Genomic DNA, 23863 nt, shown 5'->3' with positions numbered 1-23863 from the left:
GCGCTGTGATCCTCCCCCCACCCCTCCCGCTGTCCGTGAGCATTTTGTTTATAAATGTGTTTTCACTTTGTAAGTTTACGTACACTTCTAGTGCTGGAGCGCTTTATGTGCCTCTATAGCGCTTGGAAGCGCGTTGCTGCTGGAGGCCGGCGGCGGATCGGCGCGGGAGCCCACTCCGCTTATTTTGCCGACTTGGATTTGCCCAGTTATTTATTTAATTAGCGAGTGCCCACCTCGCGATTTCTGCCCGCCTGCCTGCCTAGAATATATGACGTTACAACGAATTCCGTTGCAACGCATGCCTTTACCACGCATGCGTTACAACGGAATTCGTTCTCTACGCGTAACCTTTACCACTAATATTCCTTTACCACGCATAGATTAACAACGTTAATTTATGCATGGTGAGGGCATATTCTTGTTAAAGGTTACACCTGTCCTCTTTCACGTCCCCAGCCTCTACTCCTTTTCATTACCCCTGCCATTAACCCTTATTTAAAAAAAAAAAAATAATAATGTTCCCTTACCTTTTCAACTCGTCTCCTGTCCATCTTCTTTGTTACGTCGGTTACGTCGGTTACGTCGGCCGTACGTCCTAAAGAGGAAGCGGAAGTTTAATTCCGTTTCCTCTTTTACGACGCTGATCGCATGTCCTCACTTCAGGTATTTATTTATTTTTGGGGGGGAAGCCCCCCCCAACCCCCCTTTTTTTATCCCTCGATTTTTTCGTTTTTGGGGGGAGACCCCCCAAACCCCCCCTTTTTTTTCATTTACCACACATACCTTTACTACGTATTTCGTAGTAAAGATATGCGTGGTAAATCCTCTCGTTGTTACCACGCATGCGTTGTAATGCATGCGTGGTAAAGGTTTTCGTGGAAACGGCATCGTTGTAGAGGCCGTTTCCCGCCTGCCTAGCGAGGGCCTGCCCGCGGCGACCCGGAAGTACCTGGCCGGCCGGCCAATCCCTTCGCGGCCGGCCGGAAGTCCCGCCCCCGCAGCCCAGGGGAGGGAAAGGGAAGCCTTGGTGTTTGCCGCTTCCCCCTGCCTGGGGGAAGCCTTTGCCGGTGTTGCCGGTCTCCCAAGCCTGGAGGGAGACCGGAGAGGAGCCTGACGAGGGAGGAGCGGAGGGGGCGCGGGGCACATTGTCGGTGCCCGCCCCCCACCGCAAATCCGTACCGGCAGCAAGGAGACGCCTGGCGGTGCGAGGAGGAGGGCAGCTTCAGGCGCAGGCGGGGCTCCGGTGTCGTGGAGAGCCCCGCGCTGCCTCAAGAAGAGCCTGGGGTGTTGCTGGCCGGGACGGAGCTGTGCGCAGGTGACCCCGCGGGAGTAGCAGGTGGCGCTGTGGCCGCGCAGTCAGACTGCACTCTCAGAGCGGTGAGTGGGTCACGCTCCTCTTTCCCTCTATAAGCGTCGGGATTATGAGACCCATTTGTGGCTAAAGATAGCCAGGGGTGGCTGTAGTGCGTCCTCTAGGGGCCCATAGAGCGGCTCTGCTGAGGAATGAACACGTAGGCCCCGATGGAGGCTGGAATCCTTTGTCTTGCTGAAGGAGCTCAGCGCTGCGAGCCACCGGGACCTCTTCGAGGCCCGTTACTTCACCCCACGGCTCGCCTGACCCACTCCATACCGCTGTTTTCTGAGGGGGTGATATGCGCACAGGCAGGAGCGCGGGATCCGCCACTGTCGTCAGGCTTCCTCACAGCCCTCCCTGCAGGAGCTCAATGCACCTCACCGCCCTCCCTGCAGGAGCTCAATGCACCTCACCGCCCTCCCTGCAACTCACAGCCCTCCTTCCACCTCACAGCCCTCCTTCCACCTCACAGCCCTCCTTCCACCTCACAGCCCTCCTTCCACCTCACAGCCCTCCTTCCACCTCACAGCCCTCCTTCCAACTCACAGCCCTCCTTCCAACTCACAGCCCTCCTTCCAACTCACAGCCCTCCTTCCACCTCACAGCCCTCCTTCCAACTCACAGCCCTCCTTCCACCTCACAGCCCTCCTTCCACCTCACAGCCCTCCGTGCAGGAGCTCACTGCACCTCACAATCCTTCCTGCAGGAACCCACTGCACCCCACAGCCCTCCCTGCAGGAGTTCACTGCACCTCACAGCCCTCCCTGCAGGAGCTCACTGCACCCCCCAGGTGGTTAAGCTGATCTCGCGAGGATAGCTCTGGTTGGTTCCGGAAGTGGGGGTCTACGACTTTGAGACCGCCTTCTCCGTGTTTATTCCACCTGGCTTTGCTGTGGCAGAGACTTGTTTGATATTGGACAAGGTGAGAGCAACTCGACGTGACAGCTTCTTGCATTTCCACCAGAATTTCCAGCCTGTCCTCTCCCTGCCTGTTGTCGTGTCCCGGCGGCAGCAGGCAGGAGCGTGCACTGCGTCCCCGAAGTAACAGCCCTAAAGCAAGCAAGAAGTACGCCCCCCTCCCACCAATCCCTGTTAGGTAGTGGAAACTGTCCAAACTGGGGTGCAGACAGCCCCTCTCACCTTTTGGCTTGGTACCACTGCACCAGCCGCACTACTTCCCTACTGACCGTTCTCCACTTCAGCCCCGTCTAATTTACAATTCCTGCTTGTGACCCTTTTGCCTGCTTGTGCTTGTTTTCCTGACCCTGTTGCCTGCTTGTGCCTCCGTGTGCCCCTGTTGCCTGCTTGTGCCTCCGTGTGCCCCTGTTGCCTGCTTGTGCCTCAGTTTTCGTGCCCCTGTCGCCTGCTTGTGCCTCAGTTTTCGTGCCCCTGTCGCCTGCTTGTGCCTCAGTTTTCGTGCCCCTGTTGCCTGCTTGTGCCTCAGTTTTCGTGCCCCTGTTGCCTGCTTGTGCCTCCGTGTGCCCCTGTTGCCTGCTTGTGCCTCCGTGTGCCCCTGTTGCCTGCTTGTGCCCCTGTTGCCTGCTTGTGCCTCCGTGTGCCCCTGTTGCCTGCTTGTGCCTCCGTGTGCCCCTGTTGCCTGCTTGTGCCTCCGTGTGCCCCTGTTGCCTGCTTGTGGCTCCGTGTGCCCCTGTTGCCTGCTTGTGCCTCCGTGTGCCCCTGTTGCCTGCTTGTGCGTCCGTGTGCCCCTGTTGCCTGCTTGTGCCTCCATGTGCCCCTGTTGCCTGCTTGTGCCATGTGGGTGTGTGTGGAGGGCTCTGTGTGGCTGTGTGTGTGGGGAGCTTTGTGTGGCTGTGTGTGGGGAGCTTTGTGTGGCTGTGTGTGGGGAGCTTTGTGTGGCTGTGTGTGTGGGGAGCTTTGTGTGGCTGTGTGTGTGGGGAGCTTTGTGTGGCTGTGTGTGGGGAGCTTTGTGTGGCTGTGTGTGTGGAGGGCTTTGTGTGGCTGTGTGTGTGGGGGGCTCTGTGTGGGTGTGTGTGTGGGGGGGCTCTGTGTGTGTCATTTGCGAGAGATAAAGCTAGTGGCATTGTAAATGACAATGCCATTTATTTATGTTAAAAAAAACATAAATAAAAATGTCAAGAGCAATGCCAATAGCTCTAACTTTAACAAAGGCGAAACCATTGCATTGTAAATGCTTGTTTTTTATCTTGTTACTTCAGTTAGCCCCAATAGTATTGCTAACATAAGGGTCTCATTAGGGTGCTGATTTGCCAGTTGGTGGTGTGTTTTGGATTTACTTAGTTTTTTCATTGCGTGCTAATAAAATATTACACTGACTGTTGTGGCTTGTGGGGTGAGCCGGGATGCTACATAGATCCTGTGGTACCCAGGGGTGCCACACTGACTCTTACTCTGCTACGATCAGTGTTCGTGAAATAACATAGTCTATTATACGACTCTTATTTTCTAGGTTACTGGACTGTAATTGGAAGTGAAGTTGCGTTATCATCCCGGATATTATTCCAGATTTTTCTTAACCGTTATTGGCAGCACAATTTCTTAAATTTTTTTTTATTAAAACTTTTTATTTTCAGTCCAGTTCCAGGATTTTACATACATCCATTAACTATAGTCATCTCCACTGTAAGATTAAATAAATTATAGTTTGACAGAACACATTTTCTTCGGCAAGGGTCCCTCCCCCGCCCCTGAACTTTGGTGGCCGACGGAGATGGGTCCGCCCCCCTCATCCAGTCACTCGGCAAAAAATCTTGGAGTGAGATGGGATGATAACATGTCCTTTACATCCCATATCCAACAAGTTGCCGGATGTTGCCTGAGCAAGTTGAGAAACCTCCGGAAAATCCTTAGACTCTTACCGGTGAGCTGTAGAAAAACGGTTGTCCACGCAACTGTCACTTCACGGCTGGATTATGCCAATGGTTTATACCTTGGCCTCCCAAAATACCTGACTCACAAGCTTCAGGTAGTTCAAAATGCGGCTGCGAGACTGTTACTGCGAATTCCTTTCAAGCAGTCAGTCTCTCCGCATCTCCGAACCCTGCATTGGCTATCTGTTACCAACAGAATAAAATTCAAAGCTCTGACGCTTGCGTTCAGATCTCTGTATGGCTTCTGCCAACAATACCTGAAAAACCGCCTTCCAAGATACGCCCAAAGCCGTGTACTACGGTCCAATGACCGTGTCCAACTGATCGTCCCGCGGGCAAAAAAGGCCCGACTAGGCGGTCGGACCTTTTCAGCTAACGTCTCCGCTCTGTGGAACTCCCTGCCACAAGCATTCCAACAGGCCCCCTCCGAAACCTGCTTTAAGAAACTGCTAAAGACGTGGCTTTTTACCCAGCCACGCTAGCTCTCCTAATTCTTTCTTGCCTCAGGTTATTTGTGTTCTACTAGCGCCGGGACACCTCCTCGAGAGGTAGCTGTTCGCGCTGTATAAAATCCAGTATTATTATTATTACCATGTACAGTAAGCACAATTTTTTTTAATCGGATGTTGCTGTAGTGATAATTGGAAGTTTCTGGAGTGTTTTTGCTGCTGCAGTTCCTGAGTTAGTTTGAGGATTTCGAGTTTCTTATGCCTTTTTAAAACAGTTGCTTTGTTTGCCTGTCTCAGCCCCATCCTTGATTGTGCATAAAGTGGTGGTGGGGTTGTTTTATTTGGTGGACCACCTTTTAATGAAACCACTGTTGCTCTGGCTTTCTAGCTGGACGAAAGAAGAAACCAGCTTTACTAAATTGATTATACTTGACTGTTTAAAATTGGATTATGCTTCTCGTATTCCATGGCTGGCTTATATAGTTTCTATGTTTAGGTCCATGTTCAACTTGGCAGTGGGGGAGGAGCCACTCCAGGTACTACATTAATTAAAAGCCACATTAAAGCCACTTTTTCACAGCATAGGTCTGAATCGAGACTGTGTAGAGATGAAGAAAATGATGGTTTCTATGTATATGTCCTTGGAGGAAAGGGAGCGGTGCCAGAGTATTTGATGCGCCTTAAAAACAACCAACATTGATATGTCTTAACTAGCTTTAGATGTGGTATGGTTCATCATTTGGTCTCATTCCCGAAGACAGAATCTTATCCCTCTGATAAAACTCCTTGTCCTTGTGATGGAATGAGTAAGCAAAGCACAAAGCACACAGCACTTTATTCTATTTTGTAAGTTTTACAAGGAGTTGCGATGTCAATATCTGAAACCCCTCTTTATTACACGGAATACAAGAAACTATCAAGATGCACTATAATTTTTTGCTTGCACCAAATTACCAATTTGTGTCTTTTTGTATTGTCCTTTTTTATTCTGAAAGTTATTTATTTAAGAAAATGTACTGTGTTAAATCCCGTCTAGGATTGTATATCTATGTCATGCAAGGATATTCTGAAGGATTGTATTGCTTGTATTGCCCAAATTGTTTTTTACGTTGTTTGATAAGTGTATGCACTTTTATTGCAGTTTTTACTTGCTAAATAAATTCTTTGGATCGTAGAGTGTCTTATGCTTATGAGGTATATTTTAAGGTGTACAATTGGAAGTTTTGGGGCTCATCACTAGACTGTTGACGTCATACAATTTAGAAAGTTGTGGTGATTAATATTTGGAAGTTATTTAGTGTTATATCGCTGACTGCATTGTTTATTAACTAAAATAAGTCGCCTATTTCTGGAGTGTTGACTGTTAACATGGTTTTATTTGAATTGTTATTGTGTTTTTATTGTTATGTGTGTGCTGCATGTTGTTACTTGTTATTGGATAGTTATATTTACCTTTGTTAAGTGATGCTATATTTATCAGGGTGGTATTGAAGTGTTCTGTTTATTCGTACTGTGGTAAGAAATATACACATACATGGATTTCTGTGATGGAAGTTTAACTGTTTTGTACTGGGATATCGTAAAGGGATAAATAATTTATTATTAGACGTTATCTTTATTTGCACTCTGGGTGTTTTTGATATTCTAGTGTTTTTTATTTGGGTGATATGTGTTTGATTTGGCCTTACTATTATTGTAATCGTGTGAGGTACGGCTGTTACATTGATTATTATAGTTGAAATAGTCTTTTTGAAGTTGTTGTGGAGCTCAGAGTATTTACTTTTAACCCAGGATGCCTCGAAAAACAAATCTGAAGACAGCAGTCTAGCTTCTCTGGCCTCTTACTAGAGCTCAGTGGACCCTCTCTCCCGTACTATGCTGTCTAGCTTCTCTGGCCTCTTACTAGAGCTCAGTGGGCCCTCTCTCCCGTACTATGCTGTCTAGCTTCTCTGGCCTCTTACTAGAGCTCAGTGGGCCCTCTCTCCTGTACTATGCAGTCTAGCTTCTCTGGCCTCTTACTAGAGCTCAGTGGACCCTCTCTCATGTACTATGCAGTCTAGCTTCTCTGGCCTCTTACTAGAGCTCAGTGGGCCCTCTCTCCTGTACTATGCTGTCTAGCTTCTCTGGCCTCTTACTAGAGCTTAGTGGACCCTCTCTCCTGTACTATGCAGTCTAGCTTCTCTGGCCTCTTACTAGAGCTCAGTGGACCCTCTCTCATGTACTATGCTGTCTAGCTTCTCTGGCCTCTTCCTAGAGCTCAGTTGACCCTCTCTCCTGTACTATGCTGTCTAGCTTCTCTGGCCTCTTACTAGAGCTTAGTGGACCCTCTCTCCTGTACTATGCAGTCTAGCTTCTCTGGCCTCTTACTAGAGCTTAGTGGACCCTCTCTCCTGTACTATGCTGTCTAGCTTCTCTGGCCTCTTACTAGAGCTCAGTGGACCCTCTCTCCCGTACTATGCGGTCTAGCTTCTCTGGCCTCTTACTAGAGCTCAGTGGACCCTCTCTCCTGTACTATGCAGTCTAGCTTCTCTGGCCTCTTACTAGAGCTCAGTGGGCCCTCTCTCCTGTACTATGCAGTCTAGCTTCTCTGGCCTCTTACTAGAGCTCAGTGGACCCTCTCTCCTGTACTATGCAGTCTAGCTTCTCTGGCCTCTTACTAGAGCTCAGTGGACCCTCTCTCCTGTACTATGCTGTCTAGCTTCTCTGGCCTCTTCCTAGAGCTCAGTGGACCCTCTCTCCCGTACTATGCTGTCTAGCTTCTCTGGCCTCTTACTAGAGCTCAGTGGACCCTCTCTCCCGTACTATGCTGTCTAGCTTCTCTGGCCTCTTACTAGAGCTCAGTGGGCCCCCTCTCTCCTGTACTATGCAGTCTAGCTTCTCTGGCCTCTTACTAGAGCTCAGTGGACCCTCTCTCCTGTACTATGCTGTCTAGCTTCTCTGGCCTCTTACTAGAGCTCAGTGGGCCCTCTCTCCTGTACTATGCTGTCTAGCTTCTCTGGCCTCTTACTAGAGCTCAGTGGGCCCTCTCTCCCGTACTATGCTGTCTAGCTTCTCTGGCCTCTTACTAGAGCTCAGTGGGCCCTCTCTCCCGTACTATGCTGTCTAGCTTCTCTGGCCTTTTACTAGAGCTCAGTGGGCCCTCTCTCCCGTACTATGCTGTCTAGCTTCTCTGGCCTCTTACTAGAGCTCAGTGGGCCCTCTCTCCCGTACTATGCTGTCTAGCTTCTCTGGCCTCTTACTAGAGCTCAGTGGGCCCTCTCTCCCGTACTATGCTGTCTAGCTTCTCTGGCCTCTTACTAGAGCTCAGTGGGCCCTCTCTCCCGTACTATGCTGTCTAGCTTCTCTGGCCTCTTACTAGAGCTCAGTGGGCCCTCTCTCCCGTACTATGCTGTCTAGCTTCTCTGGCCTCTTACTAGAGCTCAGTGGACCCTCTCTCCCGTACTATGCTGTCTAGCTTCTCTGGCCTCTTACTAGAGCTCAGTGGACCCTCTCTCCCGTACTATGCTGTCTAGCTTCTCTGGCCTCTTACTAGAGCTCAGTGGGCCCTCTCTCCCGTACTATGCTGTCTAGCTTCTCTGGCCTCTTACTAGAGCTGAGTGGGCCCTCTCTCCCATACTATGCTGTCTAGCTTCTCTGGCCTCTTACTAGAGCTCAGTGGGCCCCCTCTCCCGTACTATGCTGTCTAGCTTCTCTGGCCTCTTACTAGAGCTCAGTGGGCCCCCTCTCCCGTACTATGCTGTCTAGCTTCTCTGGCCTCTTACTAGAGCTCAGTGGGCCCCCTCTCCCGTACTATGCTGTCTAGCTTCTCTGGCTTCTTACCAGAGCTCAGTGGACCCTCTCTCCCGTACTATGCAGTCTAGCTTCTCTGGCCTCTTACTAGAGCTCAGTGGGCCCTCTCTCCCGTACTATGCTGTCTAGCTTCTCTGGCCTCTTACTAGAGCTCAGTGGACCCTCTCTCCCGTACTATGCTGTCTAGCTTCTCTGGCCTCTTACTAGAGCTCAGTGGAACCTCTCTCCCGTACTATGCTGCCTAGCTTCTCTGGCCTCTTACTAGAGCTCAGTGGACCCTCTCTCGTGTACTATGCTGTCTAGCTTCTCTGGCCTCTTACTAGAGCTCAGTGGGCCCTCTCTCCCGTACTATGCAGTCTAGCTTCTCTGGCCTCTTACTAGAGCTCAGTGGACCCTCTCTCCCGTACTATGCAGTCTAGCTTCTCTGGCCTCTTACTAGAGCTCAGTGGACCCTCTCTCCTGTACTATGCTGTCTAGCTTCTCTGGCCTCTTACTAGAGCTCAGTGGACCCTCTCTCCTGTACTATGCTGTCTAGCTTCTCTGGCCTCTTACTAGAGCTCAGTGGACCCTCTCTCCTGTACTATGCTGTCTAGCTTCTCTGGCCTCTTACTAGAGCTCAGTGGGCCCTCTCTCCTGTACTATGCTGTCTAGCTTCTCTGGCCTCTTACTAGAGCTCAGTGGGCCCTCTCTCCCGTACTATGCTGTCTAGCTTCTCTGGCCTCTTACTAGAGCTCAGTGGGCCCTCTCTCCCGTACTATGCTGTCTAGCTTCTCTGGCCTCTTACTAGAGCTCAGTGGGCCCTCTCTCCCGTACTATGCTGTCTAGCTTCTCTGGCCTCTTACTAGAGCTCAGTGGGCCCTCTCTCCCGTACTATGCTGTCTAGCTTCTCTGGCCTCTTACTAGAGCTCAGTGGGCCCTCTCTCCCGTACTATGCTGTCTAGCTTCTCTGGCCTCTTACTAGAGCTCAGTGGGCCCTCTCTCCCGTACTATGCTGTCTTGCTTCTCTGGCCTCTTACTAGAGCTCAGTGGACCCTCTCTCCCGTACTATGCTGTCTAGCTTCTCTGGCCTCTTACTAGAGCTCAGTGGACCCTCTCTCCCGTACTATGCTGTCTAGCTTCTCTGGCCTCTTACTAGAGCTCAGTGGACCCTCTCTCCCGTACTATGCTGTCTAGCTTCTCTGGCCTCTTACTAGAGCTCAGTGGACCCTCTCTCCCGTACTATGCTGTCTAGCTTCTCTGGCCTCTTACTAGAGCTCAGTGGACCCTCTCTCCCGTACTATGCTGTCTAGCTTCTCTGGCCTCTTACTAGAGCTCAGTGGACCCTCTCTCCCGTACTATGCTGTCTAGCTTCTCTGGCCTCTTACTAGAGCTCAGTGGACCCTCTCTCCCGTACTATGCAGTCTAGCTTCTCTGGCCTCTTACTAGAGCTCAGTGGGCCCTCTCTCCCGTACTATGCTGTCTAGCTTCTCTGGCCTCGTACTAGAGCTCAGTGGGCCCTCTCTCCCGTACTATGCTGTCTAGCTTCTCTGGCCTCTTACTAGAGCTCAGTGGACCCTCTCTCCTGTACTATGCAGTCTAGCTTCTCTGGCCTCTTACTAGAGCTCAGTGGACCCTCTCTCCTGTACTATGCTGTCTAGCTTCTCTGGCCTCTTACTAGAGCTCAGTCGGCCCTCTCTCCTGTACTATGCTGTCTAGCTTCTCTGGCCTCTTACTAGAGCTCAGTGGGCCCTCTCTCCTGTACTATGCTGTCTAGCTTCTCTGGCCTCTTACTAGAGCTCAGTGGACCCTCTCTCCCGTACTATGCTGTCTAGCTTCTCTGGCCTCTTACTAGAGCTCAGTGGACCCTCTCTCCCGTACTATGCTGTCTAGCTTCTCTGGCCTCTTACTAGAGCTCAGTGGACCCTCTCTCCTGTACTATGCTGTCTAGCTTCTCTGGCCTCTTACTAGAGCTTAGTGGACCCTCTCTCCTGTACTATGCTGTCTAGCTTCTCTGGCCTCTTACTAGAGCTTAGTGGACCCTCTCTCCTGTACTATGCTGTCTAGCTTCTCTGGCCTCTTACTAGAGCTCAGTGGACCCTCTCTCCTGTACTATGCAGTCTAGCTTCTCTGGCCTCTTACTAGAGCTCAGTGGACCCTCTCTCCTGTACTATGCAGTCTAGCTTCTCTTGCCTCTTACTAGAGCTCAGTGGACCCTCTCTCCTGTACTATGCAGTCTAGCTTCTCTGGCCTCTTACTAGAGCTCAGTGGACCCTCTCTCCTGTACTATGCAGTCTAGCTTCTCTGGCCTCTTACTAGAGCTTAGTGGACCTTCTCTCCTGTACTATGCAGACTAGCTTCTCTTGCCTCTTACTAGAGCTCAGTGGACCCTCTCTCCTGTACTATGCAGTCTAAGCTTCTCTTGCCTCTTACTAGAGCTCAGTGGACCCTCTCTCCTGTACTATGCAGTCTAGCTTCTCTGGCCTCTTACTAGAGCTCAGTGGACCTTCTCTCCTGTACTATGCAGTCTAGCTTCTCTGGCCTCTTACTAGAGCTCAGTGGACCCTCTCTCCTGTACTATGCTCTCTATCTTCTCTTGCCTCTTACTAGAGCTCAGTGGACCCTCTCTCCTGTACTATGCAGTCTAGCTTCTCTGGCCTCTTACTAGAGCTTAGTGGACCCTCTCTCCTGTACTATGCAGTCTATCTTCTCTTGCCTCTTACTAGAGCTCAGTGGACCCTCTCTCCTGTACTATGCAGTCTAGCTTCTCTGGCCTCTTACTAGAGCTCAGTGGACCCTCTCTCCTGTACTATGCAGTCTAGCTTCTCTGGCCTCTTACTAGAGCTCAGTGGACCCTCTCTCCTGTACTATGCTGTCTAGCTTCTCTGGCCTCTTACTAGAGCTTAGTGGACCCTCTCTCCTGTACTATGCAGTCTAGCTTCTCTGGCCTCTTACTAGAGCTTAGTGGACCCTCTCTCCTGTACTATGCTGTCTAGCTTCTCTGGCCTCTTACTAGAGCTTAGTGGACCCTCTCTCCAGTACTATGCTGTCTAGCTTCTCTGGCCTCTTACCAGAGCTTAGTGGACCCTCTCTCCTGTACTATGCTCTCTAGCTTCTCTGGCCTCTTACTAGAGCTTAGTGGACCCTCTCTCCTGTACTATAACCATACCGTACTTGTTTATGCAGCTGATAGAACATTTACTGAAAGCCACAACTACTCCAGGGTGATGAGCATGCTTTGCTTGTGTTATATCCTACCTTTATAGAGTGCAGCATTTGCAGAGCATTGAGACGGTGTTGAGAAAGTAATAACTGATAAAGCGAGCCACGGGGGTGGCCAGCCCCATGTGAAACAAAGACCAGCTTTGTAAAAAGAAAGGCGGAAGTGACTACTGATCAAAAAACTCAAGCGGAAGTGACTACTGATCAAAAAACTCAAGTCGTAAGGTTTTTACAACATGAAAAGGGAGAATACATCCGTAGAGCTATTGTTAGAAGATTCAAGGTTCTTACTACAGCCACTGAAAAGGCTCTTGGTTTTGACTCCTAGGGCAAGGTTTGGTAGCAGACAATAGAAGACATCCCAGATGGACAGATAGAGGCCTTGGTGTGCAAAGACTAGAGACTTGAGCAATATTCTGCAACACACCTGTAGCCAGGGGAATTGAACAAATGTGATCTCGTCGGCCAAGGCAGAGATCAGCCATGCTACCACGCTTTGGACTAATTGTAATCTGTTCAGTTTGATTGAAGTGCCCCGATGGTATGAATTGTCATAATCCAATCTTGACTGAAATCACGTGTTGACCACATGAATATGAAAATCGGAAGGAATGAATGGCAGAGTTTTAAATTGCCGAAATATGGAGCTGGGGACTCTGACAACCATCGCTTCTTGAGAAAGATCAGCGTCCGTGTAGACACCTACATTCTTTAGGTGATGGAAGACTCAGAACCAAGGAGTGAATGTATGTTGCAAGTTGGGCTCAATAATTTACCATACATCACTGTGCTAAGCACCAACCTGTCTGGGTGAGGTGACCACCAACCAAAATAAAAGTTAACAGGTGGTGGGTAACTACGCCTGAAAATCAGGCCCATGAGTCATGCACATTGGGTATCAGATTGACAACTGGCTTTCTGCCAGTCATCTTTACAAAGGGCCTGGGAGTAGCTCGTGCCACAGCTGTGCCTCTGAACAAGGATGTGTTAGAGGCATAACCCTGCTACAGATCACTTCCACCAAAGATTGCTTTTCTCTTTGCTTTGCAACACAAAGGGACTCGTTGTGCATTGACAAGCAAAGACAGCAACATTCAAAATAGGATCTTTAAAACTTCCAGATAGTATAAAGAACACAAACAGTCTATTCTGTGGGTACATGTGAAAGTCAGATCCTATATTTACAGAGCGAACTAGGATAAGTCTTCAGTGCTTCATCACCTCTGTTAAACCCCGGGCACATTTATGTAGCAGAAGGGACAATTTTACGGTCAAATTTGTAACATAAATTGATGCATTAAGCAACAGTACTTCCACAGGCCTTCCTCCTCGAACCATAAGTTAATTCTTAAGTTGATCTTTCACTGTAGCGTAGATGTTTGAGATATTTCATCTACCTGGTAATGGCCCGAACACTGTCTTTCTAGCAACAAAGTAATAGGAAGGGTATAAGGTTGTGGAATAAATACAAGCAGACCTCTGACTTCTTGTGTACAGTACTATGCTTTGTGTCAGAAGTGAAGTAAAGTTTCTCTTACATAAAAACATTGGCTGGAGATCGATTCATTATTCACTGTTGAATCGTTGCTGAGTTTGGAGTCTCTAACCCGACACCACCTCCCCGAGTAAGCATTCGACTGCTGGACTTCACTACCTGAGAGTCGAGTGTTACAAGCTGGAATTGGTACTCTGTTTGGGCTCAATTCAATAGTAAGCTTAAGTCTCAGAACACCCGTGGTAAAAGGCTCCTTTTGTTGCAATCAAAGCTCATTAGACCCTATCTGTCCCGGTACTCCTGAAAAAGTTCCCATGGTTGGTGGAATAAGTCTGAAAAAGTGCTCATCACCTATGAGGTAATTGTCAAAAAGGAAGCATATACTCCTTTAAATTTGTAACTTTAAATTGTAATATGCTCTGGTCTTACAAATTTGAATTAGATCAAAGTTTGTTTACACGGATCTTTCAAAACTCAAGTACTTGAAATAAGTGAATAGGCCCTGTTTGAGTAACAAGAAATATGAAAGACCTTTGGTACTCCACAATCAAGCCTAACATCTGACAGAGCACATTTGAAGCAACAGAACCACTGCAATCAACTTTGTAGTGAGACTGCCTAGGTTTCGCTCCATGTTATCATCACTATAATATAGTCATGCCATCAATAACACACCTTCCAGTTCCATCATTATCCCTGAAATGCTGTAAACTGCGCTGCACTCTTCAAAAGTACGAGAAGATTAATTTACAGATTCAAAACAAAGTTGGAGGCTATTTTGTTGAGAAAACGTGGATGTGTCCTAAATGCCATTCTCAACCATTTATCTAGATGCATGGATTTAAGGGGAGCAACTATGTAAATATTCCAATGCATTAAAAAATGGCAGAGATTATTTCACTGCTTAATACACAGCTATAAACATTAATTATCTAATTGTTATTTGAAAAAATGTCCACATATCAAAAGTCTCAAAATTGATGATTCTCTTTATAGTGATTAAGGAGTTCCTTTACATTATTACTTGTCCTTGGGGTAATGACTTGGTTCTCTTTCCAAGTGCAGCTGGATTACTTCCTTAATCATAAAACTGAATTACATGACTCAGATTGAAGAAATCAAGAGGGGAGAGAAGCCAGTTCCAAAGGTTTCCTATGAAGGTATTCAGATAAATCCTTTCCAAACAATTAGGGACTTGAATTCCCCCATACTCCAATGTTGTGGCCCGCACACATACTGGAGGGACATCAGTGCGAAGAGGCAGTCTCTTCTCAGACAAATTCTTCTAAGGAAATTAGATGTTGTAAGGTGTGTGGGAGTAACTTTCGTAATTAGGGGGGATTTAGCCCACAAGCAATTTGCTTTTGGACCAGCTCCACTTTAGCCCCATAAACAGGTGTGACTTTGAGAAAACTATCGGTAACTATGCAGTGCTGTTGTTGATTTGAAGTAGAACATGGTGGGGTGTTGTGTCTGGGATCATAGTCTAATTTACATTCTGTGATAAAGATGTTGGCTGTGATGCGAAAAAAGGACAAAGAAGGTTGCAGTAAATGTCCATAGCCAATCCCTAACAAGGAATTCTTTTCAGAAAACCAGGGGCCTTATTACGGAAGTGCCCCAGAGGCGTAAATTGGTGCCAGCGCCCCCTTTGCGCACCCCCAGGGCTTTGGTATTGGAGAAGGGGCCGTAAATGCTTGTGCGACTCCTTCTGTAGTACAGATAATGCTAGTGCTCATATAGCGCCAGCGCTTTCATCAGAGGGCATTCCCGCTTTGGGACCTGTCCATGCAAATGAGGGAATCCCTTTGCCTCTGCACCCGCGTCGTAGTATAGACAGGGGCAAAGAACGTTTCAAGAGGTGCACTGACAGTGCGCACCCTGATGGCAGCCCTCTGGAGGGGGTGAAGGGGATCCTATTGACCCACCCCCGACATCCACTTGCAGGCAGGGGAAGTCACTCACTGCAGCCGCCTGCATGGGGATCCCTCTCCCCTCTTAAAAGTGCATGTGGGTTGCCTTCTGCACAGTGAAACACGGGCCGGCTGCTTCAAAGCACCTCCATCTTTTACCTGAATCCACTCCCCCCCCCTCCCCGGGCAGCCTGAGTTTGCGGCTAAATAAAATGGCACCCTCTCCCTGTTTGCACCCGATGCACCTGTTTTAAGGTGCACTGTGGCGCGTACAGGGAAAGCGTGCCCTATCCATATTATATCCCAGCTTGGTATTTTGTCTATTCCCATGAGTGGTTTCGAAGCAAGATCACGGGATCGTTGGGGAACAGCTCGATCAATTTTCAGATCTGGTTAATTTTTTTGTCCTGTATGGCTCTGGCTGAGCGCCATCAGTGTGAATACTAGTCTAAATCTGATTATCCATTGTTATGATGCAGCAACAGTGGGAAACAAGCTGTTTGCGTCATACCGCAGTTCTAGGCTGGTCTCCTGGGGAAGGCACAGATGGTGGTGAGTGGAAAGCAGAAGCGCAGGCATTCAGACAGGGAGGAGAGGCCATAATTCATGCCCTCTCTATTATCTGAAGGAAGACCTTTTATTATATATAGAAAATTTCCATTCTCCATGACTATGGAAGTGCCTTTCCAGTGTGTTCTTGTGGTTTGAGAGTCTGCCATTTATTGCAGTATTACCCTTTTACCTGTGTTTGGTACTCTTTTGTAACTTGCACACGTCACTTTTCTCTTGTAACACACTCTTTGCTACCTCTTACATTTGGTTTGCTTTCGATACTTGCACAAGTGCCACCATTGCCTACGTAACGTTTGTTCTTGTGTTTGAGTGTCCTCCATTTAATGCAGTATTATACCTCTACTTGTACTTTGTACGTATTTGTAACCTGCACACATGTCACTTTTTCCTCCTGTAATGCACCGTTTGCTACCTCTTGTATTTTGTTTGCTCACAATTGTCACTTTTGCGTCATGTAACTTAACGTTTTCTTTTGTAATTTGTTCACTTGTAATGTTCTCATGTATCAGTTCTGTTCCTATTGTGAAGCGCTCGGACACCTTCGGGTAAAGTCCGCGCTATATAAAAACGGATTAATAAAAAAAAAATGTGGCGACAGGGAGGAGAGGCCATGGTATGTATGGTCCCCCATTACTTCCCTGTCCCTGCGCAGCAGTGGAAAGCAGGGACAGGTGATTTAGGCAGCCATATGTAACATAAAATTATACATGGTGAATACATTTATTGAATAGTTATTTTTATTTTATTTTTTACTTCGGGTTACTGTATGACATATACAACTCGAGCTTCACTGTTATCTATTTGATGTCACTCTGAACCCCCTCGGTGACAAATACCCCCATTATTCACTGTTACCCATCTAAAATTCTCTGTATTGTTTTACTCAGTTTCGAGATTTTATATTAATTCAATTTGTGAAAAATATATCTACTGGTGGTCTGGGGATCCGTGGCCCTCAGTAGGACGGGCTGGGCAGGAATATCTATAAGAAACCTCCCCCCTCGCAGTCAGGGCGCGCCTTAGGAACTGAGCCAGAAATCGTGGAGAGAGGTTATTACTGGAAATAGAGTACTGCATTGCAGTGGAGAGGGATGCGAGGCGGAGGAGAGAGAGAGGAAGGGACGGGTCCACACAGCGGCAGAGGAGAGCGAGGACAAAGTGAAGGAGAATCATGAAAAGGAATGAAAACCAGAGAGAGGGAATATACCATCCTGCGGCTAAAGTAAAACAGTCATTGTTCCCAAGCTCATAGAATACTCAAAACTGATCTTTCCCCTCTAATTGTTTTTGCTGTAACTACATTTTTGGCAGCCATGCGGAACATTAGAAGGAACTATGTCAATATCGTTGGAAATAGGATCTAGCAAATAAATTTGTATAGTTGCTAGGGAGCTTGACCCTTACTTTTAGATGGGCAGGGATATTAGTTGATTATGTACGTATCTATGTTACTGTTATGCACTTTGCTGTGATGAATTAGCTCCTATGATGTGCGAAGAGCGTTGTTTTTATTCTGTTTTATTGCAATATATCAATTTTCAATTGTCTAATCTATTGTGATTTCTTTTATGACAACATTGTCGAAATAAAGATGAAATGAATGAATGAATGAAAACAGTAATTACCTCGATTTCATCATAAAGACACACCTGCAAGTGAATGCCAATAGTAATCCGATGAAGCTAACCCAGTGCAGGTGAATTACAAGATTACTTGATTACCTAGAATATCACTTATTGCGAACTAGCACTTGTATGGGACACAAAACATGGTAACCTAGCATAGTAGAGCTAGACCCTGCAGGTAAATTACATTAGTAATCAGAATACCTATAATGTAAGATCCAACCAGTAGGGTTCAATTACACCAGCAATCCAATTACTCCCAGCAGCAAACAACTGCAGGTTAATTACATGTTACAATAACTTTTTATGTAGTGCTACATAATGCTTTTCTCTCGATTCCAAGGACTGTGCCTAGCTGGTCTTAACTGTTTAACAGTACTTACTGTACTAACCTTGGAGAGAAGGCTGAGTTGGTTTTGTCAGAATTTGAACAGAACCAGGGGTCTGCAGATCACAGCAGATGTCAGCAGTGGAGGGATCAATTAACTCACTGACCTTTATCAGATCCTGTCCACCGGAAGAGGCTCTACACCCTGTGGATAATTAACAGTGGTAACCAGATTCCGAACACATGATAAGCAATGAGAGTTGGTTATACCAGTAATCTGATTATCAATGCTATTGTATCTGTTCCCAGTATGTGAATTACAGTAGTAATTAAAATGACTGGAATGTCACAGTTAACCCCTGAAGGTGAATTTTAAAAAGCAACCTTATAACCTCTAATATTGAGGCTAGTTGCTGCCAGTAAATGGTCGTAATCTGTTCCTTCACAATACTACACCTAACGCAAGAATGCGAATTAGAATAGTAATCATATTATTTATCACATCAGAATTTATATCTGCTGGTGAGTTACAATAGTAATCAGAATACTATTGTAATTTCAATTCAAATGGAAAAGTTGGCTCTAACTATTGGTTATCTGATTACCCATATACCGATGAGTCCTACTGGTGACTTTTAAAGGCAATCAAATTACTTGTAGTATTACATCACACACCTTTATGTGGATTAGAAAATGAATCTGGTTACCTGCTGCAATGGAGCTAACCATGTAGGCAATACATGCCAGTAATAAGATTAAGTCTAATATTATAGCTATTAGCGTTAACCCTATGCAGGTGGGTGCAAAGGCAATCACACTACAGTGAAATATTAAAGTAATCCAATATCACAGCTGGGCCCTTCAGGTGAATGCGGACACTAATCATATTACATACAATGTTCCAGCTAACCTCTGAATGCTAATTATGGTGGTTATTTGCAGTCTTACGTAGTCGAGCTTACCACAGCAGAAGAATTGCAATAGCAACCGTGACCTCCGTTTTCAACTAACCCTGGAGGTGAATTACAGTTGTAAGAAGCATATGTATTTGTAGAGCTGAACTCTACAATTTAATACGATTACATGTAATGTTAAATACTCCTTGCAGGTTTAATACAGTGTTAATGGGATTAACTGCACCTTTTTGCTATCTGCTTTTCCTGCACCTGATTTGCATTAGTAAATGGATTACTAGAGCAGAGGAGGGACCCACTAAAGTATATTTTAATTTTAAATTAACCATTCAGGATTGGAGGATGGAGTTCTGGTCAAGCAAAGGTATATCAGCGAGTTCCATGTCTTGCAAGGAGCTATTTTCGGGTTTGGTACCTATATACAGAGGGTGCATAACTAATAAGTATGTAATATGAACCAATATTGCCATCGAATAGCTCCTGTAACATCCATAAACATTATATTTTTGGGAGCAGCATGGCCCAAAAAAGCAGTTTTCTTCAAAAAGTAGCTAACAGTGGATTCTAACAGTGGAGTTAGAATGTATACGTTTTGTTTACCTTTCTTGAATAAATTGTCGCTAAAACAATGGGCAATGGTGAGGGTCGATGAATTTAGTCAATTATTTAGCCTCAGCCTTTAGCGCATAATTATGGTTTGATCATAGGGACCGCAAATTTCACAAAAAATTTAGTTTCTGTTTCAAATGGATGAAAATCATACGACCAGAGAATGTGCTACATAATTTGAAGTTCTTCTGCCTAATTCAGACAACCTTGCCTCCCTTGCCTCATTATTTAGCCCTCCATGCTGCATAATCCTAGTAGCCATGACAATGTTAAAGCTCTCCAGAGTGGTTCGGAGCTGCCATTATGCTAATGAGAACTGTATTTCACAGAAAACTGAAATATTTTCTACCTTTCACAGTTTCGTAGGATATATGGATTTTTATACCACTGCATTTTATGGAATAAAAGCACCAACACATATAATATGTGTGTGTGTGTGTGTGTATCTACATATACATACGCACAAACATGTATTATATGTTCTGGTGCTATATATATGCTGTGGAAATCACTGTAGCCCAATAACATGTTATTTAGAGCAACTGTACTAATAAACGTGCATTCACACATTTATTGCTACAGTGCAAATATCAAACAGAAAATGACCATGAAAAAAACCCACACTTTTTATTGCTTCACAGATTGCATTTAGCAATTACTTTACACAAGGAAACACATTTCCTAATAATCACAAGCTGGCAGATGCATCAAAGTAAATACCGGTCGCAAAGGGGCAGATTCTCAGAATCTGCCCCTTTGCTCCCGGTATTTTTGCATTTGGGATGCATCATCCCAAATGCAAAAATCGCAATTTAAGGAATCTCTAAATTGAGATTCCTTAAATTGCAATTGCATTTAAGGAATCCCAAATTGAGATTCCTTAAATGCGATGCATGAAAGTAAAAAAAAATAGCGAATTCGCTAATAGGGGGAGCAAATTACCATGAAGTTGGACTTCATGGTAATTTGCTAAAACTTTGAAAAAAGCACTTTTTTGCATTTTTCAAAGCTTCATGTTGCGCACACACATGCCTTGAGGGCATGTGTGTGCGCAACATATGTGCAGAGATCAATTTCAGGGGTGCAACAGGGTGTCCTTTTGACACCCTGGCACCGTTGAAATTGCATGAGCAATTTGCGAATACCTACTGGTACTCGCTAATTGCTCATGCAATCTCCAATGGCCCATAGGAATGAATGGGACAGCATTCCTTAATTGCGACTAGCAATTTGCGAGTAGCAATTAAGGAATGTTAGCCTACATGCATAGGCTTTTGCTATTCCTAAGTAGCGATTCCTTAAAAATCGCTATTTAGGAATAGCAAAAGGCTATGTTGATGCATCTGCCAGAGGTCTCTTCAGTGTGTGTTTACAGACGCAGATGCGCACAGTGGAATATTCTTGTTATTACCATCGTTGAGGGAAGAGAAGGGCATCATTACTCGCTTGAGGCGTCATCTCTTGTGAGTCGTGGCCCCTCCCACACATAACAATGGCAATAATCAGCATATTACATTCTATGCATTTGCTCATACGGTACACAAATAATATGCATATGTAATATCCACAGTGATTGTATGGGGTCGCTCCTGCAAAAGGTAATATATCTGTCCGCACCCCAGACATTGAGGTGGCACGAAGGGTGTCTGCTCTGGATAGGTGGTGTTCATCAGATGTGCGAGTTGGTGGGCAATATTCTGATATATTGTTTTATCTCCGTAGATGGGAGGAAGAATACACCATGAGGGTCCAACTGCAGGACAAGGTGAACGAACTCCATGAGGTGAGGTGTAAGCCTGCATGCACTAGCACACTACCTACCCTCTTTTCGCACTCTACCCTCGCTTGCACTCTACATGCTGCCAACTGTTTGCACGCTTCCTGGTGTTCACTTTCTACCCGCCACATGTAAGATACCTGCTACTCATTCGCTACATCCTGCTTTCAAACTTGCTGTTTACACACTGCTTTATGATTCAGAGCTGCCTGCTGCTTGCATACTACTGGTTGCTCGCAAGCTACTTGGCGTTTGCAAGCTACCTGTTGCTTGCATGTCTTATGCTGCTCACATATTACCTTCCACTTGCAAGCTACCTGCAGCTCGCATGCTACCAGCTTCTTGTAAGCTACATGATATTTGCATGTGATGTGCTACTTGCAGACCACCTGCCACTTACAAGCTGACTGCTGTGTGCTTACTGTTGCTTGCACAGTACCTGTTGCATGCAAGCTATCTGCTGCTAACTAACCGTGGGCGGAGAACTCCGCTCCACCCGCGGAGTGTGCAGAGATTTGCCTATTCCGCGTTCCGTGGAGAACGTGGATTAGGCAAATCTCTGCACACTCCGCAGCGGGGCGGAGTTGACCAGCCCTCGCCTTCACCCCCCCCCCATTAAGAATTAATTGAATGTACATGGAAGATTAAAGATAAAAGACTTACCTTCACTGCGGTGTCCCCGGACTGCCGTCCTTCTCTTCTTTGCCAGTTCAGGTGATCTGCGCCTGCGCGCGCGCGCCCGCGCACGCGCATTCCTTGCGAGAAATGGGCATGTGCAGGGCGCCCACGCAGATCACCCTGAAACGGCAAAGAAGAGGACAGCAGCCCGGGGACGCCGCAGTGAAGGTAAGTCGTTTTTTCTTTAATCTTTCATGCACTTTTCATTAATTCTTAAATGGGGGGTGGAGGCGGGAGGCGGAGTGGAGCTCCATGGAGTTTGTCCCCAACTCCGTGGACCTCCGCGTAGTCCGTTCCGCCAACTCCGCCCAGGGTTACTGCTAACACTCTACCGGCTACTTGCAAGCAACATAATGTTAGCACACTACCTGCCGCTTGCAGCTACCTACTGCTCATATGCTACCTGAAGCCGTATTATACGGAGTGCCCCGTTGGTGCAATGGGCATTAGCGGCTGCTTTGTGCGCCCCATGGGCACTTTGATATTACAGAAGAGGCCGCAGACGCTTGTGCGGACCCTTCTGAAATACAAATAGCACTGGTGCACATAAAGCTCCAGCGATATCACCAGAGAGCGTTCCTTCATTTGCTTGGGCGCCTAGCCCTATGCAAATGAGGGAATCCCTTTGCCTCTGCACCCACTTCAGATTATGGACGTGGGCGCAGAGGAAAGGAGCTGTCAGGAGGCACACTGACAGTGCTCCACCCAAAAGGTGGCACACTTCCAGTGAGTCCCCTGATGGCAACCCTCTGGAGGGGTAGAAAACGAGTTACTTCCCTGTAACTTCAGTTATCCAGTATTGGCATCTTTCATAGATTCAAATGCTTGAATCATTCCCAGTCGTCAAAGTTGGAGTCCCACGGTACAATAATAAAGCAGTAAGTAGTTGTATCATAGGCTATAATGGCAATAAAAGGTTAGTTTAGCAGCCTGTCCATGTCCTTTTTATAAAAGAATCAAACTTAAACTATGACCAATCAGGCAACAGCACCCCCTAGAACCTTCCCAACAGAGACTGTGGTCCTCAGATTTTTGAGCACTAGTGGAGGAGTTTAACTCGATATATGAGGAAAGCATCTAAAGAAAGGAAGGTGGGTCGCATGTGAATCTATGAAAAATACCAATACTGGATAACTGAAGTTACAGGTAAGTAACTCGTTTTCTTATCCAGTACTGGAACTATCATAGATTCAGAAGCTTGAACAAGAATAGCAAGCAGTGTGTATATATATCAGAAATGTTATCTATATTCATTTTGCTGAAGGTGGGTTGTAAGATATATATATATATATATATATATATATATATATATATATATATATATATATATATATATATATATATATATATATATAATCTCCATAGCCGAAATTGCAGTTATAACAATACGAATATAGCAATAATAACAATCATGATAATAATAAGGGTTGATTACAAGAACACCACAAGATGTACATATAACGTGTAACCAGAAGAGAAAAACATTTGAAATAACAGAGGCTCACCTCATTGAAATAGATGTCGTAGTACTGCCTGTCCGACAGCTATATCACTGCAATGTGCTGAATCAAGGCAATAACGCTGCGTGAAAGTATGTACCCTTCTCCACATTGCAGGCTGGCAGATCTTCTCCAAAGGGACACATGCGAACCGGACGGCTGTTGTGGAAACTGCTCTTGTAGAGTGCACCTTTGGATTAGAAGGAAGCGGCTTGCCCGCTTTGGAATGGCAACATTGAATAGGTGTAGAGATTAATCTAGCAATGGTTGCTCTAGTCACAGGCCTGCCCAGCTGAGCCTGACCATAGGATACAAAGAGCTGCTGGGATCTACTGAGTTGCATGGTGCAATGCAAATAAAACTTTAAACATCTCTTTATGTCCAATGTGTGCAGAGACTGTTCCGCTGGAGTAGTTGGATTGGGAAGAAAGGGAGAAAGAATAACAGGTTCATTAAGATGAAACTGTGAGGTCTTCTTTGATATGAACTTTAGGTTAGTATGAAGGATGGTAGTGTCAGATGTAAATTGGAGAAAAGGCCATTGGATTGTGAATGCCTGAATCTCGCTCACCCTTCCTGCGGATGTGAGATCGAGAAGGTTGGCTACTTTCCTGGTAAGGAATTTGATGTCTGCCTTATGAACTGGTTTAAACTGTGGTTTGATGAGTTGGGAAAGGACAATATTAAGATGCCACTTTGGTTGGGGAGGTTGTACCGGAGGAAACACTTGGAAAAGGCCCTTCATGAACTGTTTTATTATTCTGGTGGAGCACAGTGATGAAACCGGAGAAGAACTTCTAGATCTGGCTCTCG

General features: G+C 46.3%; 1 protein-coding gene across 4 annotated transcripts in view; it reads left to right on the top strand.

The window, feature by feature from the left end:
• IFFO1 (intermediate filament family orphan 1) overlaps positions 1 to 23863 on the top strand; it is a 133015-nt gene that overhangs the window by 40717 nt on the left and 68435 nt on the right. For all 4 annotated transcript variants that reach the window (XM_078651554.1, XM_078651553.1, XM_078651555.1 and 1 more), the window contains exon 2: positions 20819 to 20879. In XM_078651554.1, the coding sequence (XP_078507680.1) occupies positions 20819 to 20879 (61 nt within the window). The remainder of the gene's footprint in view (positions 1 to 20818; positions 20880 to 23863) is intronic.

The sequence above is a fragment of the Lissotriton helveticus genome, chromosome 7, assembly GCF_964261635.1.
Source record: "Lissotriton helveticus chromosome 7, aLisHel1.1, whole genome shotgun sequence".
Taxonomy (NCBI): domain Eukaryota; kingdom Metazoa; phylum Chordata; class Amphibia; order Caudata; family Salamandridae; genus Lissotriton; species Lissotriton helveticus.
This window is presented reverse-complemented; position numbering and strand designations above follow the sequence as displayed.